This window comes from Oryctolagus cuniculus, chromosome 7 (genome assembly GCF_051225735.1).
Source record: "Oryctolagus cuniculus isolate XC-2025 breed Fujian yellow rabbit chromosome 7, ASM5122573v1, whole genome shotgun sequence".
NCBI classification, from domain to species: domain Eukaryota; kingdom Metazoa; phylum Chordata; class Mammalia; order Lagomorpha; family Leporidae; genus Oryctolagus; species Oryctolagus cuniculus.
This window is the reverse complement of record NC_142873.1, coordinates 109,235,201-109,248,436: the sequence shown is the minus strand read 5'-3', so window position 1 is coordinate 109,248,436 and position 13,236 is coordinate 109,235,201. Positions and strand designations below refer to the sequence as shown.

Sequence of the window (13,236 nt, the reverse complement as noted above, 5' to 3'; positions counted from 1 at the left end):
TCTGGGAAGGCAGGAGATGAAGGCCCAAGTTGGGCCCCTGCCACCCACATAGGAGACCCCGATGGAGTTCCTGGGTCCAGACTCCAGCTTGATACCATCCTGGATGTTTCAGGCATTTGGAGAGTGAATCATTGGATAAGAGATCTCTGTGTATGTGTGTCTCTGCCTCTCTATTTCTCTCTCTCTCTCTCTTTGATATTCTCATCTGTAAAATGGGAATAATCACATCTCCACCTTCTTTACAAGATTGTTGCCAGGGCTGGCACTGTGGTATAACTGGAAAAGCTGCCACCTGCAGCACCAGCATCCCATATGGGTTCTGGTTCATGACGAGGCTGCTCCACTTCTGATCCAGCTCTCTGCTATTGTGCCTGGGGAAGCAGCAGAAGATGGTTCAAGTGCTTGGGCCCCTACACCCACATGTGAGGCCCAGAAGAAACTCCTGGATCCTGGCTTCAGCCTGGCCTAGCCCCAGCCATTGCAGCCATTTGGGGAGTGAACCAGTGAATGGGAGACTCTCTCTCTCTCTCTCCCTCTCTCTCTCTCCATCTCTATCTCTGTAACTCTACCTTTCCAATAAATAAATAAATTTAAAAAATTGTTGTCAGAATGAAATGACTTCATGTCTATCTTATAAAGTATATGAAACTTTTTGTAGTTCTGTGAAGAATGTCCCTAGAATTTTGATTAGGGTCACATTGAATCCATGAATGACTTTGGATAGTATGAACATTTGGATGGTATTAATTCTTCAAATCCATGAACATGGAAGATTTTTCCATTTTTTGTGTGTCTTTTTCTATTTCTTTCATTGATCTTTTCTAATTTTCACTGTAAAGATCTTTCACATCCTTGTTTAATTTATCCCAAGGTATTTAAATTTTTTTGTTGCTGTGGGGTTGATCTTAAAAGTTCTTTCTCAGCCAGAACGCTGTTGTATAAGTATGCTATTGGTTTCCATGTGTTGATTTTATATCCTGCACCTTTGCCAAATTCTCTTAGGAGTTCTAACAGTCTCTTAATGGAGTTTTTAGCTCCTCTATATAGAGGACCATGTGATCTGAAAACACAGATAGTTTGACTTCCTCCTGTCCGATTTATATCCTCTTGATTTCTTTTCCCTGCCTAATGGCTCTGGCTCAAACATTGCTTGGTGTGGGATAAAGACTCATTATCAAGTCTCTCATCTATCATAAGACTGATTTAATTGAGCAGTATTGAAAAGCACAACACAGTTATAGATCTAACAAGGCAGAGTATGGGATTGAGCTTGAAATGTCTGTTTAAATCCTAGCCCTGCCACTCCTTGGCTTTGTGAGTTAGAGTGAGTTACTCACCTTCCCAGAAGCGCCAGCTCCTGCTTCCCTAAAATAAGGATAAGAAGAGCTCATCGGGGGTGCACCTGGCACAGCACCAGTGCAGAGAGGCAGACACTTAGGGCACGTTTGTTTTACTTTGTGCTGTGGTTCTAGGTTGTATGTTTGATTAAAAAAATTTAAAAAACCAAAGCATAAATACCTAAGCCTTGACCCCAGAGAGTATGGTTTCCTAGGTCCGAGGTGGGGCTGGGACACGGTGTTTTCACAGTGTCCTGAAGAGATGCTCTATGAGAATGACTCCCAGCAGATGACATGACCATACTGTTCCATGTTGTTTGTATCTGTCCCCAAGGAGAGTGGCCAGAATTGCGGGAATTCGGGCATGGTGGAAAAGTCAGTACACCTGCAGCTCTAAGCCCTTGATAAGAAATGGGCAGCTGAGGAATTGCATTCCATACAGTCCAGGGGGAAAAAAAAGGTACTCAAAGAGTCTTTTTTAAGGGTCTCCAACTGGAAAGGTGGTAAGAAGTTTAGCCTAAGCCTCACACATAAAATATGGGAACTCCCAGTAGATTGGGGATTTATATCTGGGGTAATTCCAGGGTTTTGTCCTCCCAAGAGATATAAATTGAGGTCTTGCGAGTTTAATGTGGGGGAGGAAGGAGTGTTCTCATAATGACACCTTAAAATTCCAGGGGTCTGCTAATGCCTCGGGATAGAAAATCATCGTCTGAAATAGCAATGGGGTAGCGTGGGGGTGCATGCTCGTCTCTGTACTTAGGTTTCCACGATCAAGGCGAGGTCATCGAGAACCTTCTTTCTCCCCATAGGTTTATGGTATTAGTTACCCAATAAAAGTTGGGTTAATTTTACAACCCAAGTAAAATTTAAGCCAAAAAGGCTTCAGCATTACTCCAGGATTTATGAAAGTAAACATGTGGAGTGCTTGCAGGATTGTGCAACATTAAAATTTCAATGTCTTTATGTCAGGTATATGATATATTCATTTGTACGTGTACTGAAAGGTTAAGATCTTAAGAGCTTTGCAGTACAAACTATTTTGGGGGGCTAACCCAAGATACTGCCCCACCTCCACCTCCCATGACTGCTTGGGTGAATGGGGAGAGGGGCGCCACGGAACGTAAGCGTGCTCTCAGATTGTTTCGTTCACTTGGTTTGCTGCCATCTCAAGCTTTCTAGTCTCTTGCACTGAACCCCCAAGTGGGGAAGTCCAGCACCGTGGCATTGACCAGAGCCCACTTAACAAAGCAAGAGCTTAGTGAATCTCTTTCAAATACATGTCCTCCTTGGTAATTGCAAATACTTTCATGATAATCATACAGTAGCTTGTGATTTCGAAATCTTTTTCATGGTCTGATGGGATCGTCATGACTTCCACCCGCAGTGGAGAGTAGCCAATCCATTGTGATCTCCATCTGGGAGATAAAACCATGGCTCAGACTGCACAGACAGCTTGCCTACGGATGCCCGCCTCTTAGACCCAGGAAGACACTTTGTTCTTCTGCCTTTTGCTCTGAGTTATTTTAGCCTAGCAGAAACCAAAGAGGAGAAAGGATATTTTGTTGAGATGATGTATTGATCGCAGCCTGGTGAACAGAGAAGGAGCATCCGGGGGAGAGGTCGAGGCATAAACCTGGGCAGCAGCCTTGGCTGCAGCTGGATGCTCCGTCCTCTGGGGCATGGGGGTGTCCTCTGTCCTCTCAAGGTGAACCTGCCTCCAAGGTGAACCTTGTCTCCGGTCTGATCGCTTGCCACTATGTAACGACTCGTGTCACTTTCTGTTGTCCCTTCATCTTCATGGTAAAAGCCTACCCCCCAGCACTCCCCCCCAGCCCCCCATTTTTGAAGTAAGACTATGTTGTAAAATTTCCAAACGTTAGGGGAGCATGAAAGCAAGAGTTCCCCTGACATTTTCTCTAGATTGCCTTGGGTCCAGTGACTCATTTGAGATTCTCCAGTCCGTGGTTTGTCCCCGGCCCTCTCCTCCAGAGAGAGAGCGTCTGAGGCAGCGAGGAGACTCCCAGCAGAGCTGTTCTCTGGTTTCTTTCCAGCTGCACCTAGCTCCGTGCCCTGTGGGTCCCCCTAATTGACATGTCAGTTGGAGTGGGTCTTGTGGCTCATGCACCCACGCCTTTGTAGCAAATGAAGCAGAAATAATCTGTGCTTAAAAAACAAAAAAACTGTAGAACATGTGCCCAGATTCCCGACTCTTTCCTCTTATAACGACATCAGCTTTCAGCCCACCACCAGCTGCGAAAATAAAAGCATTTTCTCCCATAGTTCAGGATGATTTTGTGCTTCGGGATGATTTTCTAGAGATGTAGGAAACTTGACCAACGTGACCAACAGATGTTTTAAGTGATGTTTGAAGAACAGAGCGGAAAGCCTGGCTCCTTCGCGGGGTCTTTCAGATACTGTGCGCGACTGCGCCCCCTAGTGACTATGTGGGCATCGCGCAGGTAGAGCTCCCCGAGCGTATGTGGCGCATCGGCTAACGGTCATGCTTTGTTTCTAGAGACGAGTACGAAGAAGATGGATTCTGCCAGCCATACAGAGGCATAGCGTGTGCAAGATTTATTGGCAACCGCACCGTCTATATGGAGTCTTTGCACATGCAAGGAGAAATAGAAAATCAGATCACGGGTAGGTAACACCAATGAAACGATTTTTGTCCCTTAAATTACTCTTTTTCTCACCAAAAGGTTTATCAAGCTCCTTTCTTGACTAAGGATGAGGCTAGGTTTGGGGGGCGGGAGGAGGAACATAAAGAGGCATCAGACATGATCTCTGAGCTCTGGAATCTACATTAAAATAATTTATTGCAAGTTGCTCTGAGAGGAAAAGGAAGCTTTGAGGAGTCTCACATTCATTCTAACACTCAATAAATATTAGTGAGTGCTCTCAGCACACCAGGAACTGAGCTGGGCGCCGGGGATACGAGGGTGTCCAGGTAGCTCTCTGCCCTCACACAGCTTATGATTGGGAAGAAAGCAACATGATGTGGGTGGAAAGGAACTGCGTGTAGAGTCCAGAGCGCCGGACACTAACCCCAGAGCCATCGTCGGAGTGGGGGACCCTGCTCACTCTCCGTGAAAATCGCCATCTGCGAGACGAGTGAGGAAACAGATGACCACAGGTCTCCTCCTGCCACAGCGTCCACCACCGGACCCTTCGTTTTTCGTCCTCGGAAGGCTCCTCTGATGGAGATGAACAGTGAAGCACTGTCTGGCACACGTGAGAGACAGTGGTGTAAGTCACCTTGTGCAGTTTTGCACACCTAGTTCTGGTGGCTACAGCAGCCTCGTGGCCCTTCCGTCACAGTGGCTGGTATACCTACGGACGTAGCAAATAAAAGTACAGGGTAACGAGTTGCATATGAATTTCAGAAAACGAATAACATTTTAGGATACGTATGTCCTGAATGTGTATCTGAAATGCAAATGTAACCTTGGTCTTATAGTTTATCTGTCAACCCCAGGATTTGAGAGGCAGAAACAAACTCGAGGCCAGAACACAGAACAGAAAAGGTCCAGAAATGACAAGAATGCTTCAAAAGTTTGTGGAAACTGGAATTAAAAGATAAATTTATTGTTACCAAAAAATTTGAAATCTATGCCTAGTTGTTCCGTAACATGCATCCTCTGTATACGTTTTCAGTACCCCCAGTATGCATGGAGTTCACAACATGTTTGCACCAAAATAAACAACTGTTCATTCCGTTTCCATGAACTTTGCAACGTTCTCCTGCCATGTCCTGTGAGGAATTTGAAGGGACTGCGAGGAGGCTGGGGGGAGGGGGGCTGTTTCACCGGGAGAAGCAGCCACAGGCACGTGTGGTTGTCACTGGCTAAAGTCTTCAAGCTTTCAAGAGGAAGAGGATTCTAAAATGCCGAACAACAGAAGTCAGAGTGATGGGGAGGAGAAGGCACATTTTGACCTAATATAAGAATTCTAGCATAAGCTAAGTAGTCACAAAAATACATAGGAGCTCTTATACATTCAGTAATATGCGCTTGGAGATTGTCAGTGGGCATCAGCTTATAGGAAAATATTATGATTTTTTAAAAATCTATTTAACGTTTTAACCCAGCATTTCCCAAATTTGTTTGGCTGTGTAGTCGTGGTTTCTCGAATGGGATTGAAGTTCGGAGGAACCTACTTTGGGAAGCAGAGTATCGGTGATGTCACAGGCCGCCTTGTGAGCTCCTGTCTGCTGAGGTATCCCAGGCTGCCCTGTGATGTTTTTGTTCACGGAGACCCTACTAGATATGAAGCTAAGCTAAAGAGCCACCCAGAGTCTATGATGCACGCTGGAACAATCGAAGCATGCTCTTGGAGAATTTGCAAGGGAGTTGCCTTGCTTTCAGAAGATGGGCTTAGAGTATCCAAGCCACAAAGAAATTGAGCACGTTAACCCAAATCCATGCGTCAGCTCTCACCATCTGGTAAGACACAGAACTAAATCCCGCGCCCAGGCCCAGCCGCCGCACAGAGCAAGTTCTGCCCTGGAGCTGTCATGTTTTAGAAGCCTCACAAAACTAATAAAACATACCGGATGAAGCACAAAGTTCTATTGCTTTGTAGTAAAAAATGAAGAATAGATTGTACTTTAACCCAATTAATTCTTTTTATTAGGAAATGGTACATATGTAATTTCATCCTTTTGTTGTTGTTGTTTGTTTTAGCTTTGTAGTCAAAAGGATTTTTTTTTTTTCCAAGCCAGCGAAAGGAAGCTGCGTAGACATCTGAAATGAATCTCCTTCTCCGGGCGTTGTGTTTCAGCACGGCAGATTCCAGCCCCGTGTGTGTTTAGATCTGGTCTCTGTTGACTAGATAACCGGGGAAGATAAACCCTGGCCTCCCGGAGTTAATAATCGTGTTTGTTTTTCAGCTGCCTTCACCATGATTGGCACCTCCAGTCACTTGTCGGATAAGTGCTCTCAGTTCGCCATTCCCTCCCTGTGCCACTACGCCTTCCCCTACTGTGACGAGACCTCCGCTGTCCCAAAGCCGCGCGACCTGTGTCGCGATGAGTGTGAAATCCTGGAGAACGTCCTGTGTCAGACGGAGTACATCTTTGCAAGGTCCAATCCCATGATTCTCATGAGGCTCAAGCTGCCCAACTGTGAAGATCTCCCCCAGCCCGAAAGCCCGGAAGCTGCCAGCTGCATCCGGATTGGAATCCCTATGGCAGATCCTATAAATAAAAGTAAGCAGGAGCCCCCGAACTTCTGTGCTGCCCTCAGGGCCAGCATCCCTGGGGCACAGCGCAGAACTGGCCTGGACCTTGACCTGCAGCCATTATTCACGTTAGTAGACTACTTTCTAGTGGGTTAGCCACTGTGCATGAGCGTTTGATAGGAGATCAGATACCAGCACCTTCAGGAAGCTTCATGAAGACAATAATTTGAAGATATAGGGGCCAGGTGCTCAGTAGCATAAACATAGAACGAACCAGCCATTGACCTAGCGACTCCATTCCTGGGGATAGAATAAAAAAAAAAATTGAAAACAGTGTCTGGACAAAAACCCAGTAGAGAATGTTTGTAACAGCAGTGTTCATGGTAGCCAAAGGTGGAAGTGATTCAAATGTCTGTCTGAATAAGTGGATAAACAAGTGTGGCATATCCACACAGTAAAATATTACTTGTCCATAAAAAGAACTGAAATACAGGGCCGGCGCCGCGGCTCACTAGGCTAATCCTCCGCCTAGCGGCGCCGGCACACCGGGTTCTAGTCCCGGTCGGGGCGCCGGATTCTGTCCCGGTTGCCCCTCTTCCAGGCCAGCCCTCTGCTGTGGCCCGGGAGTGCAGTGGAGGATGGCCCAGGTGCTTGGGCCCTGCACCCCATGGGAGACCAGGAAAGGCACCTGGCTCCTGGCTCCTGCCATCGGATCGGTGTGGTGCGCCGGCCGCAGCGCGCCGGCCGCGGCGGCCATTGGAGGGTGAACCAACGGCAAAAGGAAGACCTTTCTCTCTGTCTCTCTCTCTCACTGTCCACTCTGCCTGTCAAAAAAAAAAAAAAAAAAAAAAAAGAACTGAAATACAGATGCATGCTACAACCTGGATGAAACTTGAAAACATACTAAGGAGCCAGATGTTTTTATATGAAAAAATTTCTATTTGTATGAAAAAAAATCCAGAGTAGGTAAATCCATAGAAGTGGAAAGTAGAGGGCCGGTGCTGTGGTATAATAGGTTAAGCCACAGCCTGCAGCACCAGCTCCTGTCCCAGCTGCTCCACTTCTGATCCAGCTCTCTACTACTGTGCCTGGGAAAGCAGTAGAAGATGGCCCAAGTGCTTGGGCCCCTGCACCCACATGGAGAGACCCAGAAGAATCTTCTGGCCCCTGGCTTTCACCTGGTCCAGCCCCAGCCATTGCGGCCATTTGGGGAGTGAACCAGCAGATGGAAGACCTCTCTCTATCTCTTTCTCTCTCTCTCTCTGTAACTCTGTGGTTGTTAGGGACAGGGGCCAGAGGTAGTGGGAAATAGCAGATTAATGGATGAGGGGTTTCCTTTTGGTGTGATGTAAGTATTCTGGAACCAAACAGTGGTGATGATTACACAACCTTGATAATGGACTAAATGCCCCAGTGATAAATTTCATGGTAAGTGTATCGCACTACAAGTTGAAATAAATGTATATGGAGGCCTGCAGCTGTCTTCTCATCACCACAAAGCAAAACATTTCCTTTTCATCTAGAATTAAATTCCCTGGGAATTTTTTGGTTTCCTTTTGGTACTTAATACTGGTTTATTAGTTTAAAAAAACCAATGCACCTTAAACACTTAGAACCATACTTAGCAGATAGTAAGATCTCAATATCATGATTATGACTGTTTTAGTGTTACCTCTCCAGATTCCAATTCCTTTCAATTCAGTAGGTCCTTCAGTGCTTCCAAGTTACAGCCCCTGTGGTCACCTATGAGGGCCAACTTAATAGGACCTGTTTCTCTAGAGTGGCTACTTCATCCCATAGAGATAGGCCTAAGGCCTCGTAGAATCCAGAATGCACTGCCCTCGATAAGCATTTTCTGTGAATTACCAACTAGATTCTTTATCACATGATTCACGTCTAAGGCCATCAATCAGAAGAAAGGGAAAATTTGGCTTGAACCTTCCTTGAACCGTTCACTAGGAAGTTACTCCTGTGCCCCCAGCCCCCACCCCAGTTCTGATTTCTTCTGTGTTCAGTATTGAAAATGCTGGTGGAAGACTGGTTTTATCCCTGAAGCATGAGCTTTAAATCCTCCCAGGAATGTGACTGCAAGGCAGGTCCTGGGTCCCAGCCCAGCAAGCAGGAAGACTGCCCTGCATGGCCCCTGACCGCGGGAAGCCTTGGTCACGAGGTTAATTGCATTCTCCTCCCTCCACCCCCAACTGCATCTCATCTGTTCCTTTCTAATGGTTGGCCTTTTCTTCTGTGTTTTTTCAGATCACAAGTGCTATAACAGCACAGGTGTGGACTACCGGGGGACTGTCAGTGTGACGAAATCAGGGCGCCAGTGCCAGCCCTGGAATTCTCAGTACCCCCACACGCACACCTTCACTGCTCTCCGCTTCCCAGAGCTGAATGGAGGCCATTCCTACTGCCGCAACCCAGGGAACCAGAAAGAAGCTCCCTGGTGCTTCACCTTGGATGAAAACTTCAAGTCTGACCTGTGTGACATCCCAGCATGTGGTAAATAGAAGTCATTGCTCCTAATGGTTTCAATCACCTTTAAGATCGCCCTTCCCCTTCACTTAGGACAATCCTTGAAAGGGGGCCCAAGGAGATTGATAGTGTGCATCTGATCTCAAGCTGTTCTAGGGCAGATAAGCCTTGCATTTCTACATAAAACACCTGTGGGGCACCAGAACCCATCAAGGCCTGAGCCACTCTTGTGCCTGCAGCCATTTCACTAGTAGTGAATAAAACAGGGACCCAGCTCTTCAGAGACACAGTTGAGACAGCTTCTCACAATCATTCCTACAGAAAAAGGTGGTACTCCTCATGGTCCAAGTGCAAGGGTACCTTTTGAGCATAATAGGTAATTTGGAAGCAGAAAATATGTCCTCATGAACACCCACAGGCAGAATGAAACTGCAGCCACGACTCAGTCATCCGGGGCAAACTGTGGATAGGCTGTGTTCTTCGTCCCACCCGTTGATCAGAAAAGGAGCAGCGAGCACAGGCACCAGTGCCCATGCTGGATGCCAGAGCTGCAGACAGAGACTTGGCCATTACCCCATAGCACCAGCCCCAGCAACTATTATTTGAGAATCCACAATGCAGTAGGGAGATTAAAAGAAAAACCTTTGGTTTATGATTTTGAAGCATGTCAATTACAGTGCAGTATGAATGATACAGTGGAAGCTGGCACAATTGTTAGGGACAAAAAAGAGCTAAGCATACTGAAGGGGTCCGTTAGGAAAATCATTAAAAATATTAAGAATAATCTTAGTGATGAAAATTCCAGAAACTGTTATTCTATCATTTCATTCTTCTGTGTTACCTGTTATCATAGTGTCTTTTGTCACAAAATGGTTTTGCAGATGGTGGAACATGCCAAATTTAAGAACGTTGACCACATGGCTTTTGTGTGGCCAGACCTTGAAATACTTGCATGTGCAGGATAATATCTAACTTGCTATGCCACAACTGATAACTTCCACACAAATTCTGTGTCTTTTCAATGGCTTGCACTTGATTTTCTTTTCTTTTTTACTTTTTTCCACATTAGATTCCACATTGATAAGAGAAGGATAGAAACATAATGTAGGTTGCAATCATTTGCTTAGTTGTCCCATCCTTTCTTCTCAATCATAAGATACAAGATCTGCAAAGAGCCTGGGATAAAGCAACATTACCAAGCATTACCACACACAGGGCTTGGTTTAGGCATTTTCATAGCTTTATTTATACTCATCCTCGCTCTGTGATGGGTAGCACTAACTTTGCTTTTGCTGATGAAGAAGCTGAGGCACAGAAAACCCCAAAGTCACCCAGCTAGCAGAACCGATGGCCGCCGTGGCTGGCGCACCGCACTGATCCGATGCAGGAGCCAGGTGCTTCTCCTGGTCTCCCATGGGGTGCAGGGCCCAAGCACTTGGGCCATCCTCCACTGCACTCCCGGGCCACAGCAGAGAGCTGGCCTGGAAGAGGGGCAACCGGGACAGAATCCGGTGCCCCTACCGGGACTAGAACCCGGTGTGCCGGCGCTGCAAGGCGGAGGATTAGCCTAGTGAGCCACGGCGCCGGCCAGTATGTGTTCTTAAGGAATCCATGTGAATTGTTTTAAGGAAGGAAAAGAAATGCTTTGTTTACTCCATCCTGGGTCAATGCCATTGTCCTTTAGGTAACTTCCGACCCTTACTTTCCAACTAATGCCCACTGGAAATCAGAAGGTAATTTGCTCATAAACTGGAAAATAATTTGATCTTGTGATTCAAGGATTCAACCTCTATTCCACTTAGTTTAAGACTATAATGTTTTTTTTTTTTTTTAAAAAAGACTAGAGATTTTACTTAAAAAGTATTGGTTGTCCTTTCAATGATCCTTCGAAACATGCATACTATACAAGCTCTAGGGGATAAAAGGAGACCTTGAGAAGTCTTTCAGAGTGTGTGGAAGGAAAGAGCCCACCTATGTCTAGAGGACAGCTACCACGCACTTGCATGATGTGTGGTGCTTTACACATTTATGGGGTTGGACCCTGAACCTCATCTGTCTACATACAGCTCTGACTTTTTTACCAGACACTCCGCTACCTCTCATTTAAAGGTTTTTCAAAAATAAATCCAAGAACAGCAATAGGCCCCACCTCTGGATTCTACCATGCTGGTTCCCACTATGTGATATAACATCAATAAATGTTCCCTTGCTAATGAAAAAAAAAAACCTATCATGTGTCAGTATATTATCATAGTATTATAGTATTATTCAGTATAGTGATATTGGAAACCCACAGGACATTTCTTTCTGAATATCAATCTGCAGAAGACGCAGCTGAAATTTTGAGGACTGGTTCTAGACATACGAGCGATAAATTTAGAAGAAAGTTGAATCTACAGATGACAGGGCAGTTTTCACCACTTACAATTTTTAGAAAGAACATTTCATTTTTGAAAGGAAACAGTTCCTCTTGCATTCTGCAAGCCAAGCCGTGGACACATCCATTACAGGCCAGGGGACTCCTTGACACAGAATCGATAAGAAGCTGCTGGGCGGGGAGTGGCTCCCTGGTGTGAGACTCCCAGGAGCGCGGGGCAGCATCAGCTGTTGTCCCAGGCAAGGCTTCTTGGGGTCACCCCTCAGCAGCCCACCTCTAGCGGCACAATCCATGGAATCCTGTTTCTATAACTGCTTTAGAGCGTTTCATTTTTTTCTCTATTTCTTCCTTACAAAACCCATGGAAGATAAAGCAGAAATGCCCAGGACTATTTTACCATATCATAAAACCACAGCCCAGGGGGTTGATAGATTTACCTAAGGTTGCAGCTTCCTTAACAGGAACCAGGTCTCCTATCTCTAGGACGTCTGTTCTACACCGGTGGTTCTCAACCAGAGGCAGGGAACATTTGGCAGTGTCTGGAGATACTTTGCTTATCACAACCAGGTGGAGCCAGGGGGTGCTACTGGCATGTATTCAGAGAGGCCAGGAATGCTGCAAACACCCCACATGACCCAAATGCACGAAGAATTATCCAGCCCCGAGTGGCAGCACTCCTAGGGTTGAGGAACATTTGTTCTACACTATTCAGTTGAAGACTATAGAATGACAATAACATTAATCAGTAATCAGCATGTACTACCTGCTTACACTGAGCCAAAAACTGTGCTGAGATTTTCATGCATTGGCTCCTGAGTATAAGTAGGTCCATACCTCTCTGAGTAGAATTTCAGTGCACCCAAGAAGGAAAGATGAGAAGGAAAGTAACTTGTCCTAGGTCACATGGTTGTTAATAAGTGGATCCAGGACTCAGACTAATAACCAGCTTATTTATTATGTATGTGACTGGCTGTGTGTTTGTGTGTGTAGAGATGATAATGATACATAGATGAACAGACAGAGAGATGGATCCATGAAAGAAAGAAAGAAAGAGAAAAGAAAGGAAGGGGAAGGGAGGGGAGAGAAACACAGGAGGGAGGAAGGAAGGAAAAAAGGAAGGAAAGGAAAAGGTTTTCATCTTACAATAAGTGGTAAATTAGTGGGACAAACTTTTGTTAAATATTTATTTATTTATTTGAAAGAGTTACAGAGGAGCAGAGGCAGAGAGAGGGAGAAAGAGATCTTTCATCCATTGGTTCACACCCCAAATGGTCACAATGGCTGGAGCTGGGCCTATCTGAAGCCAGGAGCCAGGAGCTTCTAAATCCAGGTCTCCCATTAGGGTGCTGGAGCCCAAGCTCTTGAGCCATCTTCTACTGCTTTCCCAGGCCATAGCCGAGAGCTGGATTGAAAATGGAGCGGCACTCAACCCAGCGCCCAAATGGGATGCCAACACTGCAGACAGTGGCTTTATCTGCTAAGCCACAGCACCAGCTCCCAGTGGGGCACAGATTTGAAATAAGTCCTTTTTCTCCTCTATCCCAAGTGGGATGGATTCTCATAGGAATGTTGCTGCATTCTTTAGTTAAGTCACAGTTGAGGAAATTTCTACATCTCCATGGGGTTACTCATGTCCCAGCTGTTTTAGTTCCAACTAAGTATGGCTAAAAGAAGTATAGGCCTAATTAAATAGAAAATGTGAACATTTGTTGTATTTTCTAAAATAAAATTAAGAACAATCTGCCACAGATTATTTTATCTTGGAACTTTCAAATAGAATAGAACATAAAACTAAGAACAACCAAAAATAGGATGGCTATGGATTTTGGGAATTGGCTTGACTGGAAAGTGAAAAACAAAACA

At 45.5% G+C, this 13,236-nt stretch overlaps 1 protein-coding gene across 3 annotated transcripts in view; it reads left to right on the top strand.

The window, feature by feature from the left end:
* Positions 1-13,236, top strand: part of ROR1 (ROR family WNT receptor 1) — a 420,372-nt gene that overhangs the window by 373,414 nt on the left and 33,722 nt on the right. For all 3 annotated transcript variants that reach the window (XM_008265125.5, XM_089300521.1, XM_089300522.1), the window contains exons 5-7: positions 3,856-3,983; positions 6,232-6,549; positions 8,778-9,023. In XM_008265125.5, coding sequence (XP_008263347.3) covers positions 3,856-3,983; positions 6,232-6,549; positions 8,778-9,023 — 692 coding nt within the window. The remainder of the gene's footprint in view (positions 1-3,855; positions 3,984-6,231; positions 6,550-8,777; positions 9,024-13,236) is intronic.